Genomic DNA, 14,020 nt, shown 5'->3' on the forward strand with positions numbered 1-14,020 from the left:
GACTCCGCCACTGTCCCCTCGGCTACCTGTAGTCTTCCCACTTCCTTTCATGCTGTGATTTACTGGAATCTTGGCTCCTTTTGCATTTGTAACTTTCCTCTCTGAATGATTGCTCCCTTTGGAAAGGGCTAGAGCTTGCCTGGCTTTGTTCATGTGTGGCACATGTTACTAAGACTCAAGAATTAGAACGTTGTACACTTTTTTTTTATTGGCTCTTACTGAGAAATACCAAGATCAATCCAGAATCTTTTCCTGAGGGCCTAACATGCATTTCTCTAATACATATTGATGAAGTTAATTTTGCTCAGAGAAGGAGCCTTCTTTATTCTTGGTCTACACTTCAGGATCAAACTGAAGCACTTACTAAAATTTGATGTTCTTTTTACCAGGTGTGGTGGTGCATGCCTTTATTTAATTCCTGAATCCAGGAGGCAGTTACCAGGTGGAGTTCTATGAGGTCAAGGTCAATCTTGTCTAAATATCAAGTTCTAGGTCAGCCAAGGCTACATAGTAAGACCCTGTCTTAAAAAAAATTTTTTTTGAGGGCCTGAAGAGATGGCTCAGCAGTTAAGAACACTGACTCCTCTTCAGTCAAGGACCGGATTCAATTCCCAACACCCACATGGCAACTCACAGCTGTCTGTAACTCCAAGATCTGACACCCTCACATAGATATCCATGCAGGCAAAACACCAATTCTCATAAAATAAAAATAAATAATGTATGTATTTTTTGAGTAACCAAACTGTACACTTGGAGTACTAGTTAGGATGCATTTATAATAGCAGACAGCACTCTGAACCTGCTTGTACAGCTACAAGGGCCAGTCAGAGGATGAGCTTTTTTTGTTAGTTGAATTAGAAACCATGAAGCTATTAAATCTGTTTTTATAGTGTTGGCTTTGTTTTCAGATGACCTTCCTTCTAGGTGGCATACTGCCTTCAGCAGTTGCAGATTTCCTGTTCATACAGCACACTGTACAAGAGCAGAGAAGTCAGTTTCTTTCTCAAAGACCTCCAGCAGTCCTTCTGTGTACTTCTTTCAACCTGACTGGAAGATTTAGGCCTATTCCTAACTCAGGGATGTACCCAATTCATAGGACCATGGGACTGATAAGTAATTCCTCACAAGAGTAAATGGAACTCTCAGAGAAAGATGGAACTACCTGCGTGCTTTGGGGGACTCAAGTTAGCCTGAAGTACTTGAGCTGTATATGGGAATGGGTAAAACCTGAATGAAAACTTGGGATACTCTTCTAAAAGGGAAAGGATGTTAGGCAGGCAGCTAATGTTGTGCTTTTCCTTTTTTAGGTACATGCAGAGCTTCCTTGAACTTTTAGAATATGAAAACAAGAGCCCAGAAGACCCACGGGTTTTAGATAAGTAAGTATGATACAATTTACCTGAAAGTAAAAATACCTAGGCAAAAGAATATTTTCATAAATGGAACCCATGCTATTGGGTCTCAAGAATTGTAACTCATGGCTGGGGAGATGGCTCATTAGTTAAACTGCTTAACATAACCTGCGTAAGTGTGAGAACCTGAATTTGGATCTGCAGTAGTCAAATGAACATTGGGCAGGTATGGCAACCTGCCTGTAATTCTAGTATTCGGGAGTCTCAGGGGAAGCTGGGAGCTAAACTGCCACAAAATGTGAGCTCTTAAGTTTAGCTGCCTAGCTAAACTACCCAAATAAGCGACTTCTAGGTTCAGAGAGACCCTGTTTTGACAAATAAGAGAAGAGAGTGAATAAGGAAAACAACATGGCCTCCATATGTATGTGCGTGAGAATTATGTACTCATGTAACATGCACACATACTACACACATCTGAGAATGTTGTAGGAGGCCGTTCGTTCGTTTCCCAACCACCCTGACTAGAAATAATCACTCAGAAATTGTATTATTTAAATCACTCTTAGCCAATGACTTAACAGTGTTGCTAGCTAGCTCTTACATCTAGAATTAACCCATTTCCATTATTTTATATTTTACCATGAGGCTCGTGGCCTACTGGCAAGGTTCCAGCTGGCAGCTCGTGTCTTTCCCCTCTGGTGACTACAAGGCTTCTCTCTGACTCCACCTATTCTCTCTATATCTCTTCCAGCCTGGCTATGTTCTGTTAAGCCACTGGCTGAAAGCAGCTTATTTATTCATTAACCAATAAAAGCAACAGATAGACAGAAGGACTTCCCACACCACGAGGACACAAAAAACTAGAATTCAGACCAAAGTTTTAATTTTTGTTTTGTGGGCAGTGACATTATTGAATTTTTTTAATTTAAAAATTTAGTATAGTACACAAAGAATAATGAAACTTCATTTAATACTACATGACATAATTCTTAATATATTTAGTCAGGGTGAACTGGACATCAGCTTAATATAAGCATTGTAGTGAATGTTCCATCTAGTGGTAGTTTTAAGAATGCAGTAGCCTCCATATATACATGAAATAAATATACATGATTATCTATCTACCTAGTCCATCGACTTAAAACATATTTTCCAATGGAGTATTACAGTTGATCTTAGAAAACCATAGTGATTTTCTTTTAGAGAAACATAAAAGTATGTGTGTGTAAGTGTGTGTGTGTGTGTGTGTGTGTGTGTGGTGTTTATATAAAACTCAAATTATTTGCTATCACAATGCAGAAAGACTACTGAGTTCTCATGTTACTGGAAAGTATTTCTGTTTTCCATTTTTGTTCTCCAGCAAAACATAGCTGTGAGTGGGGGTATTTCTCCAAGAGAAATTCTCTCTACCCTAATTTCTCCCTGTTTTGGGTATAAAAAATGAACGCTCCGAGTAGTCTGTTGTGCCGGGAACTTTCTTTAATTGTAATTATATGGAACTTAATCCATATAATTGTGAGACAAACACTTGACTTGGAATGTCCCATAAAAGAATTAGGGAAGTGCAGTACTACACAAACAATCTTGGAGCATTTTCCCACCCAGACGTGAATTCACAAAGGAGGAGCTATGGAGGTCAGAAGCGTGGAAGAATGTTCTCAAGGTTGTGACACTGCATAGCAGAGCACCTATGAGTCATGGTTCCTTTCTGTTAGTGTTCTGGTTCTTTGTGTTATGCAATACTGCCAAAATGGCTGCTTCCAGCCAGGAGAAGCTCAGGTTCAGTTGTATTTTCTCTAATGGATCTGGGAAATATGATAAGTGAAGCTGGCCTCTGGCTCTATATTTGAAGATAGAGATTTGGAGAAGTACACAATTATTCATTGTTATGGTTTTTCTGGAGTCCTGTCTCTGTAACAAAATTCCCATCAATGACAATTTATGGAAATGGATTATACTGAATCCAGCGTGTGCTAGATTTTCATGGCAGTAGTTGTCACTCGGTGAGTTTTGAGAACTTACAGGCTTTATGCAACTAGTTGAGACTTGAGAAGCTCTATGCGTTAGTAAAGGAAGAGGTGAGCAGTGAGCTAGTGTCCTGGTGACAGCCTTCCTGTTCAGCTGGGGGGTCATCTATGTAAATCACATGGAGCATCATGAGGGATATAGAAAAGCCCAGGTGGGTAGGGAGGTATTTTGAGAATCCGCTAAAGTAAGCCTCTGCAAGTAAAGACGTTTCTGCACACTAAAGCATTATTCATTTTACAGATACTTAATTTATAAATACATTGAAAAGAGGTACCTAAGGAAAAATTATCCATTGTAAAATTTCTTGTGAATAATTGTGAACTTGGGCTTTTTTTGTTTTGTTTTTGAGACAGGGTCTCATTGTTGCAGTGATCAGGTTGGTTTTGCACCCAGAGACTTATCTTTCTATGTCTCCTGAGTGCTGGGACAAAAGATGTGTGCCACCAAGCCTGGCTAATTGTGAACTTTTAATTTTAGAGGTTTTCATCTTTGCTGTCATTGTATGTATATATTTGTTACAGAAATATTTCATTGACATAAAAATAAGACTTAAGTAAAAAACTTATCCCAAATTTCCATTACTAGTGGACAAGCACAGCTAACATTTTCTTATACCCTTATTTACCCTAAACATTCATATTGCATGAGTGTAGGGTTTTTGTTTTTGTTTGTTTATTTGTTTTGGTTTTTCAAGATGAGATTTCTCTGTGTAGCCCTGGCTGTCCTGAAATTCACTCCATAGACCAGGCTGACCTCCAACTCACAGAGTTATACCTGCCTCTGTCTCCCAAGTGCTGGGATAAAATCATGTGCCACCACCACTCGGCAGATTTTATAAAAATAAGTATCTGTAATAGTTCTTGGCCATTATTAATAGTTTCACAATATAATCATGCATCTCTTAATGAGTGATATCTTTAGAGAAATGCATCATGAGAAGTTTGTGTGAACACTGTGGAGTATCCTCATACAAACTTAAGATGACTGCAGCCTTGCCAGGGGACATAATCTTTTGGGGACACTGCTCTGTAACAGAGTCTGTCATTGTTATGGTGTAACATGTAGTTGTCACTTACACACACACACACACACACACACACTCACTTGGCATTTTGAGACAGTTTTTTTTTTCTGTGTAGCAGCCCTGGCTGTCCTGGAACTCACACCAGACTGGTCTCAGAACTCAGAGATCCACCTGCCTCTGCCTCCTGAGTGCACCACTGCCCAGCGTATATTATTAATTCTTCTACTAATAGGTCATGTAATTTGCCCCACTACTATTGAAGTTTAGACTGGTTTGTAGCTTTTAAAAATGATTTGTTTGTATGTATGAGTATATGGTACATGTGGATAGGTGTTTGTCATCTTATATGTGTACATCAGAGGGTAGGCTTGGGTGTTAGTCTTCGCCTTTCTTTTCTGTGGCTTCTAGGGATCCAAACACAGGTCACCAGGCTTCCCCAGCAAGTGCAGGATCCAAACACAGGTCACCAGGCTTCCCCAGCAAGTGCAGGATCCAAACACAGGTCACCAGGCTTCCCCAGCAAGTGCAGGATCCAAACACAGGTCACCAGGCTTCCCCAGCAAGTGCAGGATCCAAACACAGGTCACCAGGCTTCCCCAGCAAGTGCAGGATCCAAACACAGGTCACCAGGCTTCCCCAGCAAGTGCAGGATCCAAACACAGGTCACCAGGCTTCCCCAGCAAGTGCAGGATCCTCTGAGTCATCCTGCTGGCCCAAACAGCATCTCTCCAAACAGCTTTTGTTTTCTTTCTCTCATGTCTCCCCCACTCCTGTTCTCTATGTATGAGTATGCATGTATGTGTATGAAAGCAGTTTTTCAAAACAACTATTCACGTTGTTCAGCTGTTTCTCCAGCCTTGATCCTGGAAGTGGAATTAGCTTCTTTGGACTTCAGCTATATTTGGTTAAGTTGCCCTTAGAAAATGTTCCATTTAGCGCCCACACGCAACCTACACTGCTTATTATTTGCCATCCTAATAAAGAACAGTTTCACATTGTGTTATTTTACTTTGCTTTTGTGCCGGTAAATTGATTGGCATTTGTGCTTGCTTTTTCCTAGATTTCCCCACTAATACAGGTCCTTTTCCTAGTTTCTCACTAAGATGTTCATCTTCACCAAGTCTAAGGACTCTTGTGGTTCTTTCATTCATCCATGTGCTTCTGAAATTCTGTCATCTCTTTTCTTCGTGTCATGTGTTTCTCCTGTTGCTAATAAGCTTAGAACAGCCCTCTTCATTTTAGCTGCATACTTGATTCAGTGGATTTTCTTTATTGCTTGTGATTTTACTCAACATTTTTATCTTTTTAAAAAGAAATTAATTTTTGTGTATGGTTTATGCATATACATGTGTATGTGTGTGCTTTCATGTGGCGATCAGAGGTTAGCATCAAGTGTCTTCCTTGATCATGCTCTCCTAATTTTTCCAGACAGGCTCTCTCACTGAACAGGAATTTGATATTTTGACTAGACTAGCTGGCCAGAAATCCCCTGGAATCCACCTTTCTCTACTCCGCTGGCTGTTGAGTTACTGAGATGTGCTGCCACACCTGGCTTTCATGTGGGTACAGGTCCTCATCACATTGTTCCTAAGCCATCTCCCCAGTCTCACTCTTCAGTTTATGACTTGAAATTGGTATATGATTAGCCCTCTGACAGAATCAGTTTAATCATTTCCTTACTGAGTTCATTGTTACATTCTTTTTAAAAATTTATTCTTATTTCTTGTGCATTGATGTTTTTCCCTGTATGCATATCTGTGTGAGGGTGTCAGATCCCCTGGAACTGGAACCGCACACAGTTGTGAGCTGCCACATGGGTGCTGGGAATTGAACTTGGATCCTCTGGAAGGGCCATCAGTACTCTTTAACTGCTGAGCCATCTCTCCAGACCCCACATTGTTATATTCTTAATATGCTAATTTTTGGTGCACAGCTACTTACTCAGCCTTAGAGCCTGATTTCATTGCTTGACTTATTTTCCTGTTCTTAAAGTCGTGATATTTCATATTCTTTATACATGTTTTTAAAGTTTTTATTTTTTTTATTTTATGTGTATGGGTGTTTTGTCTACAAAATGTGTACCACATGGGTGTCTGGTACCCATGGAGTCCAGAACAGGGTGTCACACTCCCCTGGGACTGGACTTAAAAATGGTTGTGAGCCAGTGTGTGTCTGCTGTGCACTGTTACCGCAGCAACTCTTAGAGAGGAAAACATTTAGTTGGCATTTGCTTAGAGTTTCAGAGGTCTAGTCCAGTATTATCACGGGAGGAAGCATGACGGCAGGCAGGCAGGCATGGTGCTGGAGAAGGAACTGAAAGTTCTCCATCTGAGTCTACAGGCAGCAGCAGGAAAAGAGAGAGACACTGGGCCTGGACGTGAGCATCTGAAACCCTAAAGCCCCCAGTGACACACTTCTCCAGCAAGGCCACATCTCCTGATAGTGCCACTCCCTAAGCATTGAAATATGAGTCTTTGGGGGCCATTTTTATTCAAGCCACCACAATATGTAAACCAGTTCCTCTGGAAAAGCAGCCAGTGTTCTTGACTACCGAGCCATCTCTTCAGTCCCTTCTTTATACATTTTTACAATAATGTGCCAGAATACTTGAAAATGATTGGTGTGTTTGATTTTGAGATGGGTGTCTTCCTATATTGTCCAGGTTAGTTTTAAACAGCGTGGCTCAAGTACCCTCCTGCTTCTGCCTCCTGAGTATCTGGAACGATGGGTATGTGCCATTGCTCCCAGCAAATAAGTTTATTATCATTGAGTTTTTATATCTACATTTTAACATGTTTTACTACTGGAAGGAGATTATTTTAAATTTTTGCTCATAAAATGTTTGATATTCTTTATTCAGAGAAGAAGCTCTTGCTTTAAGACTCCATTTCTAAGTCCTTAGAGACTTTGTCAGATTGTCCTTATGTTGTCAGAAGAAACATTGATATGTTCTGTAATTCTTTAGTCAAAAAATATTTATAGAACTCCAAAATGTAAGTGCATTCCTAAGAATTTATTTCAACTTATTTTTAAACTTTACTAGGCTACTTTGTGTAGCTCTGAAGGAATTTTGGTAGTAAGTTTCAAACCAAAGCTTGGGTTAGGTTTTAATATTTTGACTACTTCCTTTACTATCTGGTAAATGTAATGTTTATAGTTATAAGGAGTACCAGAGCTAACTAGACAGAAGTGGGCAATGTGTTTCGGCCTGGGAAATCCACGCTTACCACATTTTGTTTCCTTCCCACACAGCTTTCTCCATGTTCTGATTAACATCCGAAACAGACACAACGATGTTGTTCCTACAATGGCCCAGGGCGTGATTGAGTACAAGGAAAAGTTCGGTTTTGATCCATTTATTAGCAGTAACATCCAGTATTTCCTGGATCGTTTTTATACCAACCGCATTTCTTTCCGCATGCTTATTAACCAACACAGTAAGTTGGGTTATGTTGGGTCCAGTTTTAAGAAGGTAACCAAATTGATTTTTCTGAAAAGTCTTGGTTTTGCTTCACTTTTAATCTACTGACTTAGACTTTTGACTGTAGAAATCTCATTTCTAGTTCAATTTTTCATAGTGAATCCTTCCTATTGTAAAAATCTGTTAAGCAGTGTTCTTAATTCAAAGCTGTCCTTGGAAGACTCTGTGATGCTGACAGTAGAGGTGGGAGCACTGGCTCTCTCGGGCTCTGCTGCTGCTTTGCTGTGGATTCAAAGGACTGGTTTTAATGGCAGCCATGTTCATTCTCCATAATTTGATGTACCTGGTAGTATTTTTTCTTAATCCATACATGCATTTTCTTTTTTAGTTTTAAAACCATCAAAACTGTGACTATTGAATGGCATGTTGGGTATATAAACAATTCCCTTTATTCTGCAGTGGTAGGAAAAATCCGACGAAGTATGATTATCAGTCCATGATGCCACATTGAGAGCTTTAGTCTGTTCCCCATGCTAATAGACAGGGCTATAATCTAAAATTCTCCTCAACACAAAGAACTTCTTGACTGATTTCTAGTGTTGTCACCTTGGTTCATTTTTTTTTTAATTCTAAGGAAAAAGCATCCATATATTTGGAGTCATCCTCGCTGAATCAGAGCATGGACAAAGCATGTTTTGTTTGCTTTACTTATTTTTGTTTGGTTTTTAAAACTCATTTGATTTATTTAGATAGACAAATTTAATGGAACTCTTATGTATGTATTTATGTGTTTTTAGAAACAAAATATATGACAATTTATAGAAAAAAGGAACCTAAATATTAGCCAGCTAATGTACTGAGACAGTGGCAATTTTCCAAGTGTTGAATGATTTAATATAACGTATACCTACAAAAATTTGGCTTGAGTTCCTTTTTCTCTTTTCAGGTTCTTTAGGTTTTTATTTAGGAATAAAAGTTTGCAACTATTGTGTAGAGTAAAATAAAGTATTTTTCTAGAAATGTTGTTTGTGTGCACAGAATTGAAAAAGACCCTGAGGCATTTGCGGTGTTGCCAGTGAAGGTTCTTCACAAATGGCCCAAACTGCATATTGTGACTATTTAATGATTTGGATAAATGGCTGCAGTAGTCTTGAGCAGGGAGATTACCTGCCGAGCGTGGAAGTGTCTTGATCTAGTTTCCATCAGCTGAGGGAGCAAGGCCTGGGCACCGGACATGCACTGCTCCTTTAGGGTCTACTGACTGCAGCTGATGGGACTTAAAGCACTTCCCTCCCCCTTTTTGGCTGACGTATTTGCTCACCCATCAGCTGTTTTACATTGCTCTAAGTCATTGTAGATGCTAAAATGATTCTTAAAATAAAAGATGCTTTTAGAGAATTGGAATTTCTTGCTGTGCCTGAGCACCCCAGCTTGCTGTGCTTCAATCCCTTTTATTCTCTTTTGTGTTCATTTAGCACTTCTGTTTGGTGGTGACACTAATCCTGCTCATCCTAAACACATAGGGAGTATTGATCCCACCTGTAATGTCGCCGATGTGGTGAAAGGTAAGGATACCAACCCAGTGTCACTGGCCATGGCAGAAATAGCACTGTGGTTTATTTGAGGCAGCTCAGCTGTAGGGTTATGTTGCTGTGTAGTCTGTGATTCATCAGGCCATGGCAGGTATAAATCACTTAGTCCAAATCTGAAATATTTCTACATCAGGAAAGGACAAATAATTTCCAGTGCTCAAATACCAGTTTCTCCTTTATTGCTCAGGGTTATAGTTGTAGATTCCAGGAAGTTCTAAATTTTGACTTGCTATCATTTTTAACTATTTCCTTGTTACAAAATGGAACTAAGTTCACATTTTCCAAATCTACATGTCTTTCTGTTGTATACTCATGGTGTTAGATGTATACAGCAAGTGGGCTTAGCTGGATGGACACTATGCCAATAGTCCCAGGGTAGAATAGGCCAGGTACTCATAAATCCCAGATTAACTGAGGACTTTGAGTTTGAGCAACAGGGTTCCCCATTATTCATTTAAAATAAACGCTTTATCAGGAAAGCTCAACTGGCTGTAACCCACCAGGTTCCAGTTTTTACTTTGGGTAGATTCATGTTCCCAGCCCATCTCCTTCCCCAGATTGCATTTCCTGTTCTGCTTCTCATCTCACTTGAAACACTCAGTGATAAGTTTACACGACTCTGCCTCTTCCTGGTTTTCACCAAGGGCCCTGACTGCTCTTGAGCAGCCACTGCTGAGGACTACCTGTCCAGTATGTTTTCCTGGGGCTGCCTGGGTCACTCTTGGGTCAGAAGACATTTACTCACATTATTTCAGTTCTAAGGCAACTAGGCCCAGCCAGCACATCACACTTCTGCCTGTTCTCTTCAACTGTGATTGATGGATGGCCAAGGAATACTTCTGTACTTGTTCGATAAGTTATGTAGCCCTTTAGAGTGCCTGTAGGGCTAGATACTCTATAAATATTCTGTGGTTTGATAAATTTTAGGCACTTAAAATTGTTAAATAAATTTTATTACTAAAAAACTGTGCTCTGAAAAGATGGCTCAGCTGTTAAGAGCACTGACTTAAGTTGTTTGAAGAGGTCCAGATTCTCTTCCCGGCACTCACATAGCATCTCAGAGCTGTGCATCTCACAGCCGTCTCTAACTCCAGCTTCAGCATCCTCTTCTGACCTCGGGGGGCACCAGGTACACAGGCATACCTACTTGCAAAACACTCATACACATGAAATAAAATAACAATTTTTAAGAAACTACAAATAAATAAATAGCGCACACTGGAATTAACTAGTTCCAAAGTCTAGTTTTTAGGTGTGGTCCTGATATGGTGGGGGTGGTTTTAGTCATAGCTTTAGAGCTAAAGCTTCAGGAGATAGTAAATGTCTGTACATGGTTTGAAATAAGGGATTTGCTTCAAAATTAGAGGATGGGGAATGAAAAAAGACTAGGCCTCTGTGCAGAATAGTTGAGGCTTTGGTGAATACATGGGTTTCATAATACTGTGGTTTACACTTTGGCACGTGTTTGAAATTCTTCGTGGTAAACTTAGGAAAACACTCATTTTTATTAGCTCACTGTTTCTTTACAAAATCAAATCTGACTAATTTTTAGGAAAGTTATAGCTAAGAATCTGTGGAATTTGATGAAAGTTAACAGCTTTCATAGTACAAAGAGGTTAGGGAATGCGACAGTGCATCCTTTGAATTCAAGGAGGAATTCCCCAGTGACTTGACTCTTAAGGTTGAAAGAAATTAAGTTTTATGACTGGTACTGCCAGCAATATTCTGTTATTTAGTCTGTATTAACTACTTGTTGTTATGTTGATCTCTAACCTGTGCATAAAAATTTCAAGGTGTGCCGGAAACTTTTGCATTGTTTTTGTGGCGAATTTTATGCCAAAAGCTAAGTGCAGATTATTTAGAATAGTTCAACACATATTTGAAAGAAAATAAGCCAGAAACTGTCAGTCAGCTCTCTATTGTTGTGACAGGATCCCCAAGGAAATCAACTTATATGAGAAAATATGTATGTTAGTACAGTGTACTGTCACTGGCCCATCATTGTGGGCTGTGACAATGTAGAATATTGTGGCAGTAAGTGTATGCCAGAACAAAGCTACTCATTTGACGATGGTAGCTGGCAAACAAAAGGAGAAAGGAGCCAGAGTCCCAGATTCCCCTTCAAGATCAGTGAGCTGACTTCCTCACCCTAATACCCCGTCCCCCAAGGTTCTGTCATCTTGCAGTAACACCACAATCTGGAGGCCATTTGACACATGGCCTTTAAGGGACTTAAGCACAAAGCATAAAGCATCAGTTTCTTTGTTCCTTTTCCTCACAGTTCCAGTCTCTTCCTTTCTCCTCATGCTCCCAATACTCACAGCTTATTGTTGCTGTGCTGGGACTGAACTTTAGATATGGTGGGCAAGCACCTTACCATTGAGCTTGATTCCTAGCCTTCTCTTTTTTTTTTTTTTTGAGACAAGCTTTTGCCATGTCTATCACGCCAGCCTTGAACTTACTCTGTAGCCCATGTAGGCTTTGAACATGTGATCCTTCTGTCGTGGCCTTAGTAGCTAGGATTATAGGCCTACATCACCAGACTTAGCCCACTCACAGATTTATCTTTACTCTTTTGCCATTTTTAATCTTCTGCCTAGTGTATTACAAATACAGTTTACTACATTGTATTGTGTGATTTTTGTGGAACACAGCTAAAGCCTAGATTCTTGGTGAAGCTCTAAGCAATGAAGCAATGACTGTCACTCCCCATACTCCATTCGACTTCCCCCAACACACACACGCACACGCACACGCACATGTCCACATCCTGCCAGCATCCTAATGAGCTGAGGAGGGAAGACTGATCATTCTCTGTTCTCTGGGAATCTTTCCGTAGTTTCCATCTCTCAGCAGCCTCTTCCTTAAGTTCAGAAGAATTGGAGGGGCTTTCAGATGTGCACTGCTGCAAAGCCACATGCTCATGATCCACTTTGTGGCAACCTTCCCTCACGTCCAGGTGCTTTAAAAGTAGCTACGTTTATAAAGGTTTCCTTTTTAACACTGGTAATCGAACCTAGGGTCTCTCACGTCCTGAGGAAACACTGTGCAACTGAACTATATTTTGAACCCCTTTCCATTTTTTTACTTTGAGCATTTAAGTTGCCATGCTTTCTCTGAACTCAACTCTGTAGCCCAGGCAGGCCTTGAACTTGTCCTTCTGCATGATCCCCTAGAGCACTGTTACTACAGTTCTGCACCTCCGGAACTTTTTCTTGTTTCCTTAACTGTGAAGAGCTTACATGGTTTAAGCATAATTAAATATCTACTCCAGATGACCATATATGTATGTGGTGTACATTCATGTGCTGGTATGTGCACACATGTGTCTTACAGCCTTCACAAGTTTTAATGAACTAAAACTGATTGCATACTTAGGCTTTTTGAGACAGACTACAGAAAACTTACGTAGAGGGTTAAGAGTGCGTTTTTATTTTTGAGTAGATAGTTGTATAAAGGTATACAAGTGGGGGTGTATCCAGCATAGCAGTAACTGAATATAGAACTCTCTTAAGCACGCCTCCTTGTGGCTTATTCAGCACATTAGTTTTTACCTTTATACATCTGTGAATTACAGACTCCGGAGTGAATGCTAGAATTAGTGTTGTAAAGTGAGTCCTATTATCCTTGGGAGGAGCCTTTCATGGTGACCCTTTCACTCCTTTCTTTGTAAAAGGAACCAGACAATCAAAAGGAAAATTCTGTGATGAGAGTATTTCAAAGATACAAACTTAAATCTTTGCTTTATCACAAAAGTTGACTTCCTCAGCCATGCTAACTTCTCCATGTCATTTTTATGTTATTATTGCTTAGTGGGATAGCATACAAATGGCCTCTGAGTGCATGGTATTATTTCAGCTCAGAAATAATATCTTATGCTTTCAATTTGGTCTCCTCAGGTTACAAGTAGCAGACTCACTCTAGCTCCAGAAATAAATTTATTAAAATAACTGTGTAGGTCCTAGGTCATGAAACGGTTTACAGTCAGAGCTATGGATACTGGAGTTGGGAAACAAAAATACCAGGTTGTGTTCTGGGTGTCTTGCAACTGGAATTGCCAAGTTATGGCCTCTCTACTTGCCTTTTTTTTTTTGGTATTCCCTGGTTAACTTGACTGATGCCCAGTTAAGACAATGCCAAGCACTGCAGGCCTTGCTACATCATGATACTCCTCAGTACTCTTTTTGATTCATGGTCATCTTGAGTTTCTAAGAGGTAAATTGTGTCGCTCCATTTCATTTTGTTTTTACCTGTGACTATAAATTTTAATAGTCTGGCTGTGCCTAACCTGGTGATTCTTCCTTTTTATGTTAGATGTTTTGTGTGCACTTCCCCAGTTGTCTATGTTTTATGAGGTTGGAAAACTCCACTTGGGATGGATTTTGGGTAGGGAGGCTAATAATATATATTGCGTTATATTTCTTTGTAACTTAAAGGGGTTTCTAAAAAGTGGCATATTGGTTCTGGAAATTTCTTTCTAAGGGAGCACATGGGTCAGTATGGTCTTTGTTAAACATTCACCTTAGGTAGCTAGGGTCAAAAAAGTGCAGAAAGTGAAGGTATGGTTAACCCATCAGTCTTGTCCCCAGACACTTGGAAA

The 14,020-nt window shown here is 39.9% G+C and overlaps 1 protein-coding gene across 1 annotated transcript in view; it reads left to right on the forward strand.

The window, feature by feature from the left end:
* The window catches only part of Pdk3 (pyruvate dehydrogenase kinase 3), a 63,187-nt gene that overhangs the window by 25,886 nt on the left and 23,281 nt on the right, over positions 1-14,020 (forward strand). Inside the window, exons 3-5 of the mRNA XM_048449790.3 lie at positions 1,311-1,382; positions 7,660-7,844; positions 9,304-9,393. Of these exons, the coding sequence (XP_048305747.1) occupies positions 1,311-1,382; positions 7,660-7,844; positions 9,304-9,393 (347 nt within the window). The remainder of the gene's footprint in view (positions 1-1,310; positions 1,383-7,659; positions 7,845-9,303; positions 9,394-14,020) is intronic.

The sequence above is a fragment of the Myodes glareolus genome, chromosome X, assembly GCF_982192425.1.
Source record: "Myodes glareolus chromosome X, mMyoGla1.1, whole genome shotgun sequence".
In the NCBI taxonomy this organism is placed as follows: Eukaryota; Metazoa; Chordata; class Mammalia; order Rodentia; family Cricetidae; genus Myodes; species Myodes glareolus.